The sequence below is a fragment of the Trachypithecus francoisi genome, unplaced genomic scaffold, assembly GCF_009764315.1.
Source record: "Trachypithecus francoisi isolate TF-2019V2 unplaced genomic scaffold, Tfra_2.0 Lachesis_group9, whole genome shotgun sequence".
Taxonomy (NCBI): domain Eukaryota; kingdom Metazoa; phylum Chordata; class Mammalia; order Primates; family Cercopithecidae; genus Trachypithecus; species Trachypithecus francoisi.
Window position 1 is genome coordinate 59,302,378 of NW_022681474.1, and position 19,010 is coordinate 59,321,387.

At 37.8% G+C, this 19,010-nt stretch overlaps 1 protein-coding gene across 19 annotated transcripts in view; it reads left to right on the top strand.

Annotated features, from left to right (window-relative positions):
* The window catches only part of ZNF248 (zinc finger protein 248), a 78,361-nt gene that overhangs the window by 13,537 nt on the left and 45,814 nt on the right, over positions 1-19,010 (top strand). For 7 of the 19 annotated variants that reach the window (XM_033208283.1, XM_033208285.1, XM_033208282.1 and 4 more), the window contains 3 exons: positions 9,223-9,297; positions 9,633-9,728; positions 14,223-18,383. In XM_033208283.1, the coding sequence (XP_033064174.1) occupies positions 9,246-9,297; positions 9,633-9,728; positions 14,223-15,721 (1,647 nt within the window). In that variant the 5' untranslated portion in view covers positions 9,223-9,245 and the 3' untranslated portion in view covers positions 15,722-18,383. Of the gene's footprint in view, positions 1-9,222; positions 9,350-9,632; positions 9,729-10,337; positions 10,952-14,222; positions 18,583-19,010 lie in introns of those variants that run through there. The other 12 variants (XM_033208298.1, XM_033208300.1, XM_033208297.1 and 9 more) reach the window with 5 other exon arrangements.

The window sequence follows — 19,010 nt, forward strand, 5'->3', positions numbered from 1 at the left end:
CAAGATTGAGCCACCATACTCCAGCCTGGGTGACAGAGGGAGACTCTGTCTCAATAAATAAATAAATAAATAAATAAAGTAAATAAAGTAAATAAAAATAAAAAGTTAGCTGGGGGCATGGTGGCTCGCACCCAGCTACTCAGGAGGCTGAGGTGGGAGGATCAGTTGATCCCAGGAAGTAGAGGTTGCAGTGAGTTGAGATTGTGCCATTGCACTCCAGCTTGGGCCACAGAGTGGGACCCTGTCTCAAACAACAACAACAACAACAACAAAACACCACAATACAGTTACCACAACAAAATTTGAAAATTTCTTAATGTGTAATCAGTGTTTTCCAGTTTTTGCATTTTTTTACATTTGTTAAGTAAGGATTCAAATATGGTTGAAACGTCTTTTATCTTGAAGGTTTTGTGAGTCATATGTTTCTTCTCTATATCTTTATTTACTGCAGTGTATTTGTTGAAGATTTTCCTTGTTGTATCACTGTGGTTATGTTTAACGTGTTTCTGTGATCCCTGTATTTTTCTCTAAGTAGTTGAACTTAATCCTGACTGATGCTTAGGTTTTGGTAAGAATTTATCATAGATTGTGTTGTGTACTTACATCAGGGCCACATAACATCTCATTGTCCTTTTGTTTGTTGTTGTTTGTTTTCTTGAGTCAGGATCTTGCTCTGTCCCCTAGGCTGGAGTGCATTGGCTCAGTTATGGCTCACTCCAGCCTTGAATTCCTGGGCTCAAGTGATCCTCTTGCCTCAGCCTACTGAGTAGTTGGAGCTACAGGTTCATGCTACTATACCTGTCCAATTAAAAACAAATTTTTTTTGTAGAGACAGGGTCCTGCTACCAGGTCCTGTTGACCAGGCTGGTCTCGAACTCCTTGGCCCAGGCAATACTCCCATTTTGGCCTCCCAGAGTGCTGGGATTACAGGAATGAGCCACTGCACCTGGCTCCATTGTCTTTTTGTAATGTTTGAAAGTCATTGATTATTGTCTAAGTTTAGTAATTCATTAAAGATTGAAAAATGGTGATACTTGAATTCTATAATTCCTCTTTCTGTTATCAAACCAAACTTGGGTCCTCTCACCAAGCACACATAAAAAGCTAAAACGGACACTGGGATTTGCAGCAAGAGAAATGGAGGCATTTATTGCAGGGCATCGGGCAAGGAGAATTAGGTGGTTAACACCTAAGACCTGTGATCCCTGGCTTATAAGCAAGGGTTTTTAAAGGTGATGGTACATTACAGGAAAGCAGAAGTTACAGGCAAAATCATACATCAGTACACGAAGGTTATACGTTGATTTCGCCAGCTGCCCAAGATTTGTACCAGTTTACTTTGCCAGCAGCAGTGCATGCGTGTTCTTACTCCACACATTCATCCTGAGACTTGGTATTTCATTTTTTATTTTTGCTCTTCTGTTGGGTGTGTTGTGGTAGTCTTCTGTGGTTATCCTAGAAGTTAAAGCGAGAATTTTTGACATATAATGAAATACAAACTATTCATTGTACTACCTTAACCCGTAACTCTGAAACATGTTGACTCCATTTATCCCCCTTCATTTCTAGGCTTTTCACTCTTTCCTGTCTTTTCATAGTTCTGTTTTGGATCATTTTTCCTTTTCATGAAAACTCCCTTTGATGTTTCTTATAATGCATATCTGTTGGTTGTTATTACTCTGTTTGTGTTTACTCTGTATGTGGTGAAACCCAGTCTCTACTAAAAATCCCAAAGATATTTGGAAATAATAAACAGAGTAATCTTAAACTTTTATTTTTGCTATATATAGAATTCTACCTTTGAGTGAGTTTGTGTTTTTTCCTTTCACTTTAAAGTTGTCTTTTCATAATGTTTTGGGTTTTTATATGGCTGCTTTTAAAGTTCTGTTTTGGTTTTGTTTTAGCTTTTATTTATTCTTATTTAAGATCCACTGAACTCTGTGAATGTGACTTAAGTTTTTTCATGAGTTTTTTTTTTTTTTTTAAATCCATTCTGCCAATCTCTGCCTTTTTGTTGGAAGAATTTAACCTATTTAGAATTAAAGTTGGCTGGGTATGGTGGCTCTTGCCCGTAATCTCAGCACTTTGGAAGGCTAAGGCAGGTGAATTGCTTGAGTCCAGGAGTTAAAGACCAGCCTGACATGGTGAAACCTTGTCTCTACAAAAAATACAAAAATTAGCCCAGTGTGGTGGCATGCACCTGGAGTCCCAGCTCCTCAGGAAGTTCAGGTGGAAGAATCGCTTGAGCTAATCCCCAGGAGGCCAAGGTTGCAGTGAGCCTAGATGGAGGCATTGAACTCCAGTCTGAGCCACAGAGTGAGACCCCATCTCCCAAAAAACAAGAAAGAAAGAGAAAGAGGGAAGAAGGAAGGAAAGGGGAAAGGAAAGGAGAAGGGAAGAAGGAAGGGGAGTGGAAAGGGAAGGAGGAAGGGAAGGGGAAAGGGGAGGGGAAGGAAGAAGGATGGGGAAATGAAAGGGGAAGGGAAGAAGAAAGGGGAAAGGAAAGGAGAAGGGAAGAAGGAAGGGGAGTGGAAAGGGAAGGAGGAAGGGAAGGGGATGGGAGGGAAGGGGAAGGAAGGGAAGGGAAGGGGAAAGGGAAGGGAAGGGAAGGGGAAAGGGAAAGGAAGGGGAAAGAAAAGGAAAGGAAGGAAAGAAGAGAGTTAAAGTCGTTTCTAACAAGGAAGGACTGACTTCTGCCAGTTGCTGTATTTTTCTTTCTTTCTAATTTTTTGTTCATTTCTTTCACTGCTCTGTTTAGCTGATTTTTTGTAGCATATTTTGATTTACTTCCCATTTCCTTTTGTGTATTTTTAAAGATATTTTGTTAGTGTTTACCAGGAGATTAACAGTGAACATTCCACATTTATGACAATCTAGTTTAAATACCAGCTTTGTCTCAGTATCATACAAAACTCTGCTCCTATACAGCTGCCTTCTCCCACTGTTGTTGTTGCTACAGATTACATCTTTATACATTGTGCGCTGAATAACATAGATTTATAGTTACTGTGTATACATTTGTGGTACCCTTCTTTAGGAAATAAAGATTGGAGTTACAAACTACGAGTTGGAGTTATAAAATACAAAATGCTGGCTTTTGTACTTACATAATTTTTTTTTTTTTTTTTTTTTTTGAGACGGAGTCTCGCTCTGCCGCCCAGGCTGGAGTGCAGTGGCCGGGTCTCAGCTCACTGCAAGCTCCGCCTCCTGGGTTTACGCCATTCTCCTGCCTCAGCCTCCCAAGCAGCTGGGACTACAGGCGCCCGCCATGTCGCCCGGCTAGTTTTTTGTATTTTTTAGTAGAGACTTACATAATTTTTTACTGGAGCTCTTTGTTTCTTCATACAGCTTTGAGTTATGAAGATCTTTTCATTTCAACCTTCCATTTAGTATTTTCTTTAGGGCATGGTTTATGATAATGAGTTCTCTTGGCTTTTATCTGGAATATTTTAATTTATCTTTCATTTTTGAAGGATCGATTTGCCAGGTTTACAAATTCCTGGCTGGCAGGATTTTCATTTTTGTTTTTTCCCCTCTTTAACACTTTAAAGATGCCATCCCACTGCCTTCTGGTCTCTGTGGTATCTGACCTCTGTGGTGGTTATTTGGCTTTTGATAGTTTGATAATAATGTGCCTCAGTGGATCTCTTTGAATTTTTCTTACTTGGAGTTTTTTGAGCTTTGTGGATGTAAAATTTGTGTTATTCATAGAGTTTGGGGAGTTTTTATCCCTTACTTCTTTGAGTAACCTTTCTTCCCATTTCTGTCTCTTTTTTCCTTCTAGGACTCTTGTAATTGTATGATAGATAGTCCACTCAAAGTTGTCCCACAGGTCCCTTAGGCTCTATTCACATTTCTTTATTTTTTTTTTCTGTTCTGCCCCTCATACCAGATTACTTCAATTTTTATATCCTCCAATTCATGATTCTTTCAGCTGTCGGCTCAAATGGGTTGTTAAAACCTCTAGTGGATTTTAAAATTTCAGTCATTTTGCTTTTCAGCTTTAGATTTTCTACTTGGTTTCTTTTTAAAGGTTCCAACTCAGTTCAGACATTGTTGTCCTCATTTCTTTTATTTATTTGTAATTTTTGATGACACTTAAGATAATTTATTTAAAATCTTTGTTTACTAAGTCCAATATCTGGGCTTTCTTGAGGAAGGAATTTGGTTTTCTTGAGTAGGCTCTATATTCTTGTGTATTTGAATACCTTCTACTTTTTTGTTGGAAATTGGACATTTGAATATTTTAATATGGTAACTTTGGAAATCAGATTTTTACCCTTCCCTAAGGTTTGCTGTTTTTCATTTTTGAAGGCTGCAATTGTCTATTTGTTCAGGTACCTTACTATGCTATTCTTTTTTTTTTTTTTTTTTTGAGACAGTCTCCCTCAGTCGCCAGGCTGGAGTACAGCGTTGCAATCTCGGCTCACTGCAACCTCTGCCTCCCGGGTTCAAGCAATTCTACATCAGCCTCCCGTGTAGTTGGGACTACAGGCATGCGCCACCACGCCCAGCTAATTTTTGTATTTTTTTTTTTAGTAGAGATGGGGTTTCACCATGTTGGCCAGGATGGTCTCGACCTCTTGACCTCCCAAAGTGCTGGAATTACAGGCATGAGCCACTGTGCTCAGCCACCATGCTATTTTTATAGTCTGATTTCCTTGTTCTATGTGTGTCACTGAAGTCTCTGTTCCTTAGCTTGCATTCAGCTAATGTTTTTTTTACAGAGATTTCTTTGAATCCCTGGTGCTAAAGACAACAAATAAACAGTTCTCCCAGTCTTTGCACATTGACTCTGCGGTGGGGTACTCTTTAACATTTAGCCAGGCTGTTTACAACCTTGCTTTAGCTTTCATGTCCTGATTGCACTGAACCTTGAGAATAGCTAGAGGTGAAAGTTTATGGTCTTCTTAAGGCTTGTCGGTATACATTCTGCCTTGGGTATGTGTCCGGATTTCTAAATTTCTCAGTATATGTGGGGGTTTTTGAAAGCCCAAATTTCCCAAAGATACCTTCTCCAGGTTTTCTTCTCAGGCCTTAAGTGGTATACTATATGTCTCAACCATAATCCTCTGCTGCAGACGACTGCAGATATTTTGTTCTCCTTACAGTGTTTTCCAGCAAGGATTATTTTTTTCTATCCTAAATGAGTTCTGAGTTAGGTGAAACAGAGACAAGCATATTGCATCAGTCCTTCAGGTATTTCCCACGTAGTTGGAACAGATAAACAATTCCTTGTAAGTAAAGTCTGCTCTGGTCCCTCTAGAATCAAGGACCAGGGACCCACACTTGGAACGTGGGCTGCTGTCTCAAGGCTGTCACCAAGCCAAGGAGGGTTGGGTTAAAGGCAAGTAGAAGTGCCACAAAGCTTTCCTACCATTTTGAAGTTGCCTTTTTTTTTTTCTTTCTGATTTGGCATCTGTTTGGTTGCGATCAGTCTTTAACCTGTTCAGAATTCTGACGAAGTTTATTCTGATAGTTTCTGCTTGTTTTTTGATGTCTCTGAGGGACCTGAGCTTGGTGACGCCTACTTCTCCATTATGCTGACATAATTCCACTTCATTAATCTTGTACTCTTACATGTGTTTTTCTTATTATATAAACTTTTGGCTTTAGAAGAGTTTTAGATTTATGGAAAAGTTGTGAAGACAGTACAATTTCCATATACATCCCATAAACACAGTTTTCCCTATCATTAACATATTAATGTAGTACATTTGTCACAATTAATGAAACAATATTGATATATTATTAAGTAATGACCACTTTATTGGGATTTTCTTAATTTTTCCCTAATGTAATTTTTCTGTTCCAGGATGCCTACATTCTACTTAGTCATCATGTCTCCTTAGACTCTTCTTGGCTGTGACAGTTTCTCAGACTTTCCTTGTTTTTGATAACCTTGACAATTTTGAGGGGTTCAAGTCAGTTGTTTTGTAGAATGTCCCTCAGTTGATATTTGTCTCCTGTCTTCCTCATGATTAGACTGAGGTTAGGGTTTCTTAGAGGAAGACCACAGAGGTAGTGTCATTCAGTCATGTCATATCAAAGGAAAATGCTATGAGCATGATGTATCACTGTTGATGTATCACTGTTGATTACCTGGTGGAGGTAGTGTGGTCATGTTTCTCCACTGTAAAATTACTCCTTTGTCCTCTGTTTTCAACTGTACTCTTTGGAATGAACTGGAGAGTTACGCTACACCTCCTTGATGGCAGAATATCCATATAAATTATTAGGAATTCTGTGCAGGAGATTTGTCTGTTCTCTTGTGTTTATTTAATCATTTATTTATATTAGTATGAACTCATTGCTAGTTATCTTATACTTTGGTTATAATCCAACACTACCTTGTTCATTTTGTTGCTCCAACTGCTTCAGCTTGGCCATGAGGCTGTGTTTTCAAATGGTTCCTGTGTCCCTTTGACATAGCCCATTATCGTGTTTTCGTTTGAGTACTTTCTCATTTTCTGGTACCAGAAGTGATTTCAGGTTCATTATATACATGGTCTGCCCCAGCCCAGAAGCAGCTGGTTTTCAAAGGAGCACTGGTTTTCTTTCTTTCTTTTTTTTTTTTTTGGAGATGGAGTCCCACTCTGTTGTCCAGGCTGGAGTACAGTGGCATGATCTCAGCTCACTGCAACCTCTGCCTTCCGGTTTGGGCGATTCTTCTTCCTCAGCCTCCTGAGTAGCTGGGATTACTGGTGTGTGCCACTGTACCCGACGAATTTAGATTGTTTAGCTTTGTAAGAAATTGCCAAACTGTCTTCCACAGGTGCTATATCATTTTGCATTCCCACCAATTGTGAATCAAAATTCCTGTTATTCTGCATCTGAACCTGAAATTGATATTGTCATTGTTTTGGATTTAACCATTTTAATAAATGTTATGGTATCTCATTTTTGTTTCTGTAATGACACATGATGGTGAGCATTTGTTTGTATGTGTATTTGCTATTGGTCTGTCTTTGGTGACGTGTCTATTCAGATCTTTTGCCTGTTTTTCAAGTTGCATAATTTGTATTCTTATTATTGAGTTTTGAGGGTTCTTTTGCATATTTTGGTTCTAACACTTTTTTAGATAAGTGTTTGCAAATAGTTTTTCTCAGTCTGTGGTCTATTTTTTCATTTTTGTAGAAGCATCTTTTGCAGAGCTAAACATGAATTTGATGCTATAAATTTCTCTCTGTGAACTACTGTCTCTGCATCCCATAAATTTTGATAAGGAGTATTTTCATTTAAAACACTAAAAAATTTCTTTTGAGACTTCCCCTTTGATCTATAGGTTGTATGTTGTTTAGCTTTCAGGTATTTGGAGGATTTTTCAACCGTCTCTTGCTTACTGGTTTTATTTAATTCCATTGTAGTCTGAGAACATGTTTTTTGTATAATAGCTATTGTGTTAAGTTTGTTAAGGTATGTTTTATGGCCCAAAGTACGTTCTATGTTGAACATGAACAGAATGATAGAATGTGTATTTTATTGTTTGGGATGAAGTATTCTATAAATGTCACTTAGATCAAGTTGGTTGATAGTGCTATTTTGGGGCATTTATGTACTTACTGATTTTCTGCCTGTTGATCCATCAGTACTTACAGGGGTGTTAAGCCTCCAATTGTGGTGTATATTTCCAAGTTTTCCTTTTACTTCTATCAGTTTTTGCCTTATGTATTTTGATAGTCTTTTGTTAAATGTATATTTCAGATTATGTCTTCTTTAATATGATTTTGAACCCATGCAATGAGCTCTTAATTTCAGATATTGTGCTTTTCAGCTCTAGAATGTCCATTTTATGTATGTGTGTGTGTGTGTGTGCACGTGTTTGTGTGTATACGTGTGTAAGAGGTGTCTGTCTGAGAGCACACCCAGGTTGTTAATGATGCCCTAGGATGACTCAGCATATTTTGGAGCATGGCATTAGAAACCAAAATTGGGGTGCTAGGTGTGCCTGTTGTTACTGATGTATTGTTTCTTGTAGATCCATAGTCATACTTATGGCTATGATTTATTGTAGTGAAAGGATACAAAGCAAAATCAGCGAAATTCCTGGAGTTTTCTCCCAATGGGGTCTCACAGAACACGCTTAACTCCTCTAGCAATGACATGTGACAATGCACGTAAAATGTGTACCAAGGAGACTCACTAGACATTTGGTGCCCAGAATTTTTATTAGAGGCTGGTCACATAGGTACTGTCTGCCTATCATGTACCAAAATTCTAGACTCCCAGAAGCAATGCACATGTCGTGTATAAACCATATTACTTACACAAACAGCTCAGGCTCAGTGAGCTGTTCCTATCAGAGAAGGTTAAGGTCAGAACCTTTCTGAAATCCAAGCTCCCAAATGCCCATCAATGGTGATCTTTTATAGCAGACCTTTCAAAGGGTATTAGTCTCAGGCTTGCTGTATTAACCTTTTTCTGTATAACACACATACCGTGTATGTGTTGAACTTCTCCCATTTTCTCATTTATTTTGTTGATATTTTCTTCTGTTTTGTTGAACATATTAATTATAATTCATTTTGAAGTTCTTGTTTGTTAATTCTACTAGCTCAGTCACCTGTGAGTTTGCTTTTGTCTTTTTTTCATTGTCCCTATCTCTTCACATACCATGAAGTTTTTTACTAGATGCCAAATATTGTGTTTAAAAACAGAAACATTGGAAACATTGGTGGAAGCCCCAGAAGATGATCTTGTTGAGCGGAGAGGATTCGTCCTTTTCTCTGATGGGCATGTAGACTGCAGGGCAGTCACTTGAATCAATATGTGCTGAGCTTGGTCATATTCATTTCAGTCCTATTATTTTAATAACAAAGTTTTGCTTCCTTGATGACAGTTAACTTGATAATGTAAAAGGTAATATGAAACAACGAATATTTCCTCTGTAACTTCAATCTCCTTGGTACACACTGCTAGTTCCTGCAATGTGCAACTTAGTAAATGTTATTCTGTGTATCTCCTTATCAGGTCATAAGCACTCTGGGAACAGGGACCATGTTTGTCTGTTTTCACCAGTAGGATTTGCAGCAGCTAGCACAATTCCAGACCCTTAATAGAAACTCAATTTATACAAGATATTTTGTTTTCTATATAGTATAGCACAGAGGGAGGTAAACTATCTGTCATTTTTTAGTAAACTCTTAAGATATTAGTTCTCTTAAATCTTTTCTATATCATCTAGTTCTGACCATTTCATGTAAAAAGAGTATACTATTACAGGAACAAGTGTCATTCAAGGATGTATGTGTGGACTTCACTCAGGAAGAGTGGTATCTGCTGGACCCTGCTCAGAAGGTACTATACAGAGATGTGATCCTGGAAAATTATAGCAATCTTGTCTCAGTAGGTAAGGAGTTTTTTTCCTCACATGACTATCAATAGCATGCATTTACTAGTTGTTGAAACGTGAATGCCCTGTAGTTTTCTAAATTAAAGCTTGAGATTGAAGTCTCTGAGATGACTGATCTCATTTGGCCACCATAAAGGTGCTCTTCCCTCCTCAGGGATTGATTCATTTGTGCACCTTCTTTGGGTAGCTGGTGAAGCTGTGCCTTTCTTCCCCATCATGTGTTCAGAGCCCCTGAAACAAAGCTATTTAGCCCCAGTCCTGTGTTATTTTATCTTAACAGGGTATTGCATTACTAAACCGGAAGTGATCTTTAAGATCGAGCAAGGAGAAGAGCCCTGGATATTAGAGAAAGGATTCCCAAGCCAGTGCCACCCAGGTGAGTTAGTGATTTCAAGGCAGATGAAAGCCAGAGGAAATTAGAACTTAGGTAATTGGTTTAGAATTTGTCACCTTTGAAATATTTTTTAGAAATGTCTATTTTTAGCTCCAGACCTTTGGAAATGATCAAAAACAATTGGCCCACATCCCTGTTACCTTAATCACTCCTCCATATGTTATTCTCACTCATAAATGCTTTTCTTGGCTGGGTGCGGTGGCTCACGTCTGTAATCCCAGCACTTTGGGAGGCTGAGGCGGGCGGATCACGAGGTCAAGAGATCGAGATCATTCTGGCCAACATGGTGAAACCCCGTCTCTACTAAAAATACGAAAAATTAACTGGATGTGGTGGTACGCTTCTGTAGTCCCAGCCACTCGGGAGGCTGAGACAGGAGAATCATGTGAACCCAGGGGGTGGAGGTTGCAGTGAGCTGAGATTGCGCCACTGTACTCCAGCCTGGTGACAGAGTGAGACTGTCTCAAAAAAAAAAAAAAAAAAAAAAAAAAAAACTTTCTTTTTATTTTTTTTTGACATTTTGAAGTATTTTACTTATACCTATAATCCTATAATCCAAACCAGTTGGCTGCATTTTAGATATGTTTTCTTGGTTAGTTTGTCTTTATCTTTTAAAATTGTTTACCTTCCTTCTGTTGTCTTGAACACCTTTTGTTAGCTGACAGGTATTCTTGCAATCCTTCCATATTTTCATTTAAGAACATATGATGAGCACTTACTATGTCTGTTATGTTTTAGGTAATTAACAGAATAATGTCCCTGGTATCCTAGTGTGTATTACAATAAAGGACAAAAAAATACATGTGTGTGCACATGTCTGTGTGTGTGTGTATATATGTACACACCCATGTGCATATGTGTGTGTATATAGGTACACACACACAGTTGGGTCATGGTCAGTGCTGTGAAGAGAATTCACACGGGAAAGGAGGATGAAGAATGACGGTATAGTCTGTTTGGCAAGTAGGTTAGAGAAGACCTTTTTGAGAAGTTCCCACATTAGAGATGAGGCTTTAATAATATGAAAGTGTGAGTTATGTGGATTCAGAGTAGTCCAGGCAGAGAGAACATAATATACCAAACCTCTTAGACAGGTGTGTTCTTAGAATGTTTGAACACTGTCAGGGAAACCACTGTGGTTGGAAGCTAGTGGGCATGGTGGAGACTGGTGGGAGATAATGTCATGAGAAGTAACATGTGCTATGGTAGATACATTAATTTTACTTTTGGTGCTATGAGAAACTGTTTGTTTTGAGTAAATGTAAATCAGCTTAAGTTGTCAGATTTGATTTACAATTTAAAAGGATCTCTCTGACATCTGTGCAGTGTATATACTGTGGTGGGTGGTTGTGGGCGGCATGAGTAGGGATAGGGTACCATATGTGCTTCAGAGGAGAGAGGATAGTGGCTGAGACTGTGTTGGAGGTGCCAGAGGTACTGAGAAGTGGTAGGTTTGTACAAATATCTTGAAGATGGAGCCAAGAGCATTTGCTGTCAGATTGTATATGAGAGAAAGGGGAATCAAGTGTGACCCCGATAATTTGTCTCAAGCAGCTAGATAAATTAGGTTATCATCTACTGAGACAGAGAAAAATTAGAGAGGAGACATATAAGGGAGTTATCACGGATTTAATTTTGAACACTAGAAGTTGGAGGTAACTGTTAGAATCAAGCCTGTTTTTGACTAGGAGATTGGATATGTGTAAGTACATGGTTGAGGCCAGAACTAGAAGTATCCATTTGAAAGGCATCAACTTTATATGATGTTAAAGGAATGAGGCAGAATGAGATCTTCAAGACCAGAAGTCAACAGACTTTTTTGTAAATGACCAGATAGTAAATGTTTGAGGCTTGGCAGGCCACATATGGTCGTGGTTACCGCTGCTCCTCCTCATCTTCTTTCTTTTCCTTATTCCTTCTCTTTCTCCTCTTGCTCTTTCTCTCTCCTCTCTTTTCCTCTTCCCTTTTCTCTACTGTCTCATCCAGCTTTTTCCCTTTAAAAACTTAAAAAAAATTCTTAGCTCAAGGGCCATTGCCTTGTAGTTATATGCCAACCCCTTTTCTAGAGTGTGATTGTATGTAGGTGAGAGTAGTCCTGGGACAGTAATGCTTTTAGTAAGTATTAAATTCATCCTGTAGAGGATATTGAAGAATAACAATCTGAGCTACACAAAAACCAGAGAGCCTGGTTTCCTGTAGTCAAATAAGGTACATTCTTCCACGTTACTGCTGTCTTGAATGGCAACCATGGCATCGCTGTGCTAATAAACCTGTTAATATCTCCTACCGGTCGCTTTGTTCCTATTGTTATTTTTCATTTAAAACTATCTTCTACATACCTTTATATTCTCACTTTTCATTGATATAACTCAAAAGCAAAACTATGTCTGTATTCTCTCATTCCTGACTCAGTCTAATTATTAGTTGTCTAATTTCTAATTCCTAGTTGGTTCTTTTCTCTTTTTTTTGGCCTAAATTATTCAATTTATCTTCCTTTAGCTTAACAAACTAACCTAAAGTTGCTGCTTATTAATAAATTAAATTTCTCTTTATTTTCTTTTTTAAATTTTAAACACTTGTATCAAGGGCTGACTTTCAATAGATCACAGCAAGGGAGCTGCTCAGTAAATTTCCCTTTCAATGACTATGATAGTGTAGTCGTTTGCTACCTGTCTTAAATTTGTTTGTTTCTGCTCCCTAAAATTTATGTCAAATCCCATCCTATTCTATATCTTAAATTTTATTTGCAAATGTTTTCTCATTTATTGAAAAACTTCCATTCTTGTTTGCCTTGCCTTTTTTCAGGTAATTCATACTGTGTTTGTAAAGTGTTTAGACATTGAATAGTAATGGCTTGTTATTATTTAACTTGTTTTAAGTTAGAACTTAATTTTTTGCTGAAACTTAAATAGCCCAGATTTTATGACATTAACTCACTAGTGGCTGTATGCCAAAAACTCAGACCTGTTCATATGGCTTAGGGTTGCTTAGGGTTTCTTTCTGTATTGAGATTTTTGTTCTCCAAAGGAGAAGGGCCTCTCTCACTGATTTGGATATGTTGATAATTACTTTGTTGATTATCTGTGTAGCCAGATTTAGGAGAGATCATTCATTTTCATACATTTTGAAAGTATTCTATGGTACTCTTTCTAAATACACATTCCCATATTTTGTCCTCGTGTATTATAGCTGATCAGGTACAGGTTGAAAATAATTCAGTGCATGTTGCTTTATAAGAATAATGTACAGTTTACTCATTGGGGGCAGAGGAAACAAGACTATAGTAATACCTGCCAAAATCTGGACTCTGGTCACAATAGAGGCAATAGCATTGAGCAAGGGATTTATTTTATGTTACAATGAATTATATAGACAGTAACTTCTAAAGGATGGATCAAGTGGAGCCTTAAAATGGTAGAGGTGTTATAGAGATTTTTGCTATCATTATTTTATTATTATTAGTTTTTGTTTTTAAGTTAAAGTAGCAGTTCACTGAAGGATATCCAGGATCTAAGGAGAGATAAGGATAGAATGTTTCTAGTTGAGTGGAAGGTATGTTGTTGGGGATGAGCAATTTCTGAGAGTCTAATCTCTAGCCAGACTGCATAGAAATATTTGTAATAGATTTGCATGATGTTGAGTATGTAAACCATGCTTTACCTCTGCCGAACTTAGTTCTTACGTTTCTCACTACCACTCACTCTATTTCCTTTTTTAAAAAACTCCCTTGAACTCATTCTCTGTGCGTTTCCTGCTCTTTGAAAGAACAGCTCTCAGAATATCTCTATCTCCTATTTATCATGTCTTGAGTTTATTTCACCTTCCCTAGTATGCTTTTCCTACAGCGTTAAAAAAAATTATTTCTTCTCAATAAAACTTAAAGAAAACACCGGATCTTGGGCTATATAGGACTATTCTTTTGAACCCAAGGAAGTTGATGTGTTCAGAATGTTAATTTTCTTGCTGATTCAAAGAAAGAAGCGTATACTCTGGTGGGAATTCTTCCCCAGTAAACTGTGTGTGAGTGGATTAGGACCAAGCTCTATTTTGTCTCCACCAAACCTAATTCATCCTCTGAAACCTCTTGTGTGCTAATCTTTACCATCTCTTTATTCAGTGTTCATTGTCTCTGTTGGGTTCACCCCATTTTCTCCGAGTTTTTCTATTTCTGAGTCAGCCACTCTGGTTCTCTGTGCTGTGAATTTTATTTCATCTTTTCTTTCAGTTTTGAAGGTTATATTTATAAAGTGTTAAATGTCATTGCCAACTTCCTCTCCCTGTTTCCACTGAAGCATGTTTATGTTTTCCACCTAAACCTTGGTGGGTAAAGAAAATGTACACTTGAACTCAGTTCACACCAGGAAACTGAATTTAAAACAAAAGAATTGACTGTATGATAGGGCATTTGTGTAAAAGTCCAGTTCCATCAGAAATGTACTAAGGTTCATAAGATGTGGTTATTTTTCTCATTTCTAGAAAGGAAATGGAAAGTTGATGACATATTAGAGAGCAACCAGGAAAATGAAGATGACCATTTTTGGGAGCTTCTATTCAACAACAAAACAGTAAGTGTAGAAAATGGAGACAAAGGAGGCAAAACTTTCAATTTGGGCACAGACCCTGTTTCTTTAAGAAATTATTCCTATAAAATATGTGACTCATGTGAAATGAGTTTGAAAAATATTTCGGGCTTAATTATTAGTAAAAAGAACTGTTCCAGAAAGAAGCCTGATGAGTTTAATGTATGTGAGAGATTGCTCCTTGATATTAGGCATGAGAAAATCCCTATTGGAGAGAAGTCTTATAAATATGATCAAAAAAGGAATGCCATTAATTATCACCAGGATCTCAGTCAGCCAAGTTTTGGCCAACCTTTTGAGTATAATAAAAATGGACAAGGCTTCCATGATGAGGCATCATTTTTTACAAATAAGAGATCTCAGATGGGAGAGACAGTCTGTAAATATAATGAATGTGGAAGAACCTTCATTGAAAGTTTAAAGCTCGATATATCTCAAAGAACTCATTTGGAAATGGAGCCATATGGATGCAGTATTTGTGGGAAGTCCTTCTGCATGAATTTAAGGTTCGGACATCAGAGAGCTCTTACAAAGGACAATCCTTATGAATATAATGAATATGGGGAAATCTTCTGTGACAATTCAGCTTTCATTATCCATCAGGGAGCTTACACAAGAAAGATTCTCCATGAATATAAAGTGAGTGACAAAACCTGGGAAAAGTCAACTCTCTTAAAACATCAGATAGTACACATGGGGGGAAAGTCTTATGATTACAATGAAAATGGGAGTAATTTCAGCAAGAAGTCACATCTTACCCAGCTTCGGAGAGCTCACACAGGAGAAAAAACCTTTGAATGTGGTGAATGTGGGAAAACCTTCTGGGAGAAGTCAAACCTCACTCAACATCAGAGAACACACACAGGGGAGAAGCCCTATGAATGTACTGAATGTGGGAAAGCTTTTTGCCAGAAACCACACCTGACCAACCATCAGCGAACACATACAGGAGAAAAACCATATGAATGTAAGCAATGTGGAAAAACATTCTGCGTGAAGTCAAACCTCACTGAACATCAGAGAACACACACAGGGGAGAAACCCTATGAATGTAATGCGTGTGGGAAATCCTTCTGCCACAGATCAGCCCTCACTGTCCATCAGAGAACACACACAGGGGAAAAACCCTTTATATGTAATGAATGTGGAAAATCCTTCTGTGTGAAGTCAAACCTAATTGTACATCAAAGAACTCATACTGGGGAGAAGCCCTATAAGTGTAACGAATGTGGGAAAACCTTCTGTGAAAAATCAGCTCTCACTAAACATCAGAGGACTCACACAGGGGAGAAGCCGTATGAGTGTAATGCATGTGGGAAGACCTTTAGTCAGAGGTCAGTGCTCACCAAACATCAGAGAATTCACACGAGGGTGAAAGCTCTTTCAACATCCTGAATGTTAGAAGCCTTCGTACACCTGTGAAATTGGTTATACAGTTTCAAAAAAGGAGATTAGAGAAAGCCAAAGAATGTCAGACATTTGTAGAAAATGACTTCTTGTTTGAATATGTAAAAGCTTTCAAGAAAAATTAAAACCTTTCATTAGAAAATTTGTACTGAGGGGAATTCTGTTCACCTAAGTAATATGGTGAAAATATTTATCTAGAATTTATGTTGTTTAGTGTTGTATTCCAGGCATGATACCAAAATTTTATTGCAAATATAATGGACAATATTCATTTATACCCATATTCACAGTGGGATCTGAAGCTTGTAAAAGTTGAATGACAGCAGCATTAAACATACATGTGAAGAGTCCCTGATGTTTGTAGACCTTATGTGAGTATGCTAATATAACAAATTTGAGTATGCTTGATTTGTATATTGGAATTCAACATGATTGTGACGAGAAAGTATGTACCCTTAATTGAGTAACTACTATGGTATGTGTTAATATTTTCCACACTAAATACCATTGGTGTCTTTATAGGTTGATATATATGTGTATGTACATATGTTTGTATGTATATGTAAATATATTTCTACACATATACTTAAATGTAGTGATGTGCTAGTATAACCTCATACTGACTTAAAAGTTCTGCTGATTGTTAAATTTTAAGGAATTTTGTGAGCCAGTTATTAAAAAGTAATTATTTAAAATATGTAAACTTACAGTTAAATTAAAAACAAAGGTAATAAATACTCAGCACTCATCACTTCCTAATTATTTTGCTACATTTCACTATTACCCTTGTTGTTTTACTTATTTAATCTGTGTGATGAAAATACTGTATATAGTGTGCACTGCACATCTGTCTCTTCCCAACTCCACATGCAGTGCTGTCTTGTTGGTAGCTTGGAATTAGTGGGAGTGTTTACACCATGGAAATTGACAAACTATAAATCAGGGTTTTAATTTTCTCAGATAACCTGCTGTCAAATATTTACAGCACATCACTGTGTATATATGAGAACGTATTTGGCAATACAAACTGCGTACCCCTTCTGTTTCCTGACGTAAATAAATGGCTATGGCCATTTACAGCTGAACCGCATCTTCAAAAAAGAAGCCAAAAATATTTTCGTGAGGTTTTTAACTACCTCTGAATCTGTCCTACTCTAAATACTACCAGAGTCCCTTTGTAGTTTGGCCAGTATGTGTTTTTAGTGAAATATTATTTCACAAAGAACTATATCATGTACCTTTCCTCTGTTTCCTGGCATATATGCATGAATATGGCCATTATTGAACTATCACTTCAGTAAAGAAGTTAAACAGTAGTTTTCTGAGGTTTTTCAGCTACCTCTGGGTCATTCTGTAATGTAAATGCTGTTAATAAGAATGGTTTTTACATAAATTATGCAAAGGTTAACAAACAGTAATACTGCACTCCTCAAATAAAAAGTGGCGGTATGTAATCAAAGGCCCTTTTCATACCCTTGGTATTTCATTATGTATCTGTTTAGGCATGGTCTATGTGATACTAGTTCTGTGTATTAGTATTTTAGAGTGTCTCTGCTTCCCTTGTCGTGTTGTTTCCTTTGCCCCCCCTTGGAACACAGTGGTCAGCAGTTCTAACAGACACTGCCCACGTGATGGCCATTCCCTACTTCATCCTTGCTGAGCTAAATTTTGTATTTTTGTGCATTCTTCTCCCAGATGACTTAGGTGGTAAGTCCAGATTAGTCAAAGCTAATCATGGAAGTTCCATTTTAATGATTTTGTTGGGGTGAACTTGGGAGCAGTGAGATGTTTGGGAATTATTGTGTAGTCCTTCTGGGAAAGATCTCCTTGATACAACATTGTCATGACATGAGAAGAGACTCTGTCTCTTCTGCTGGGCTTTTTCATGTCTGTACATGCTATTGGCTTATCGTTTGTATCTGAAGGGCAGTAGGCTGACGATAACAGTGCACAAGGTAGAAAAAGCCAGTTCAGAGGTGATGTTGCCGAGCTACTCTGCTCTCTGTACCTGCTCTCCACTGGGACTTTGTATAACTCTCAATAACTGTTTTTTATTTGGTCTTAGGGCTATCTGATACTTAAGAGCTGAAGGCATTCTAGCTGGCACAGAGGAATATTTTTCTAAGTGTTAATGTTCTATATGGTAATTGGGGGAAGAATTATTTCTTTTGACAAGTTAATATATGGATGGTTATTTGTATCAGCCATGGTTCTTTCTGGCGGAAAACAGAATTCTCCAACTAAAAAGATTTTAATGGCAGACTGATTACAGTGGTGTGGGCCAGAAACAAGGGGCACTGAAACACCCAGAGACTTGTATCAGCAGGAAGCCATTGCCATTCTGAGCCTTGAAGGGCAAGGATGGAAACAGTGTTACCAGAGCCCAGTAAGAACTGCTGTCATGGAGGAGGGGCCACCTTGTAAGAGACATCATTACTACCAGAACTGTGGTGCCAAATTGCTGGTGCCTCTCTTTGGAGAAACCAACCAGATACATCTGCGGGAGAGCCCAGGTGGGCACAGAGAAGGGTGGAGAGAGAATCTGGGAAGAGAAATGGAGAATAAGCAGCACAGTGTTTTTCATTTCTGTAAATTCCTACGTAGAAGGCTCAGTGTTAGAAATAAAGTTACTCTACTAGTTGCAAGTTAAGTGTTTCTGTTTGTTCTCCTTTCCTATTGGCATAAGTAAACTCCCTTTGGAACCACGCAGGTATATCCCTCCTTCAACATGTGTGAAGCAGACATTATATTAAATTACATTATTCATATGTCCCTGTGGTGTTTCTTATTGTATGTGGTGTAAGGTAAGCAGCTCTGTATCCTTCCAAATAAATAGCCAGTTGTCCCTGCACTATTTGATTAATTCACCCTTTCTTGTGTTAATTTGATACATTTTTATTATGTACTTAAATATGTGTTATGACTATTCCTTTGACTGCTCAGTACAACTTTTCTGCATTCTTCTAGTAATAGAACCTGTCATAGTGATCACGGTGTGGCATTTACCCCAGTCCTGGCTCCACAGATTACTATGTCTTCATGTCCTCCACATTTGTATTGATCCAGAAATGGTAGTTTGTTACAAAAGAGACCAGTGACAAGCCATCCTAGAATATTTTTATTGGGAGGTCACTGTAGACCAGAGAGTTTGTATCCTTATTGCTTCCAGCAGTCATATTGAGAAAGTACATTTGCTCTGTAATCTACTGAAAGTCAGTCTGCAACACAAAAATGAAAAAAGAAAAGAAGATGGCTATGATAAGCACCATAAAGAAAA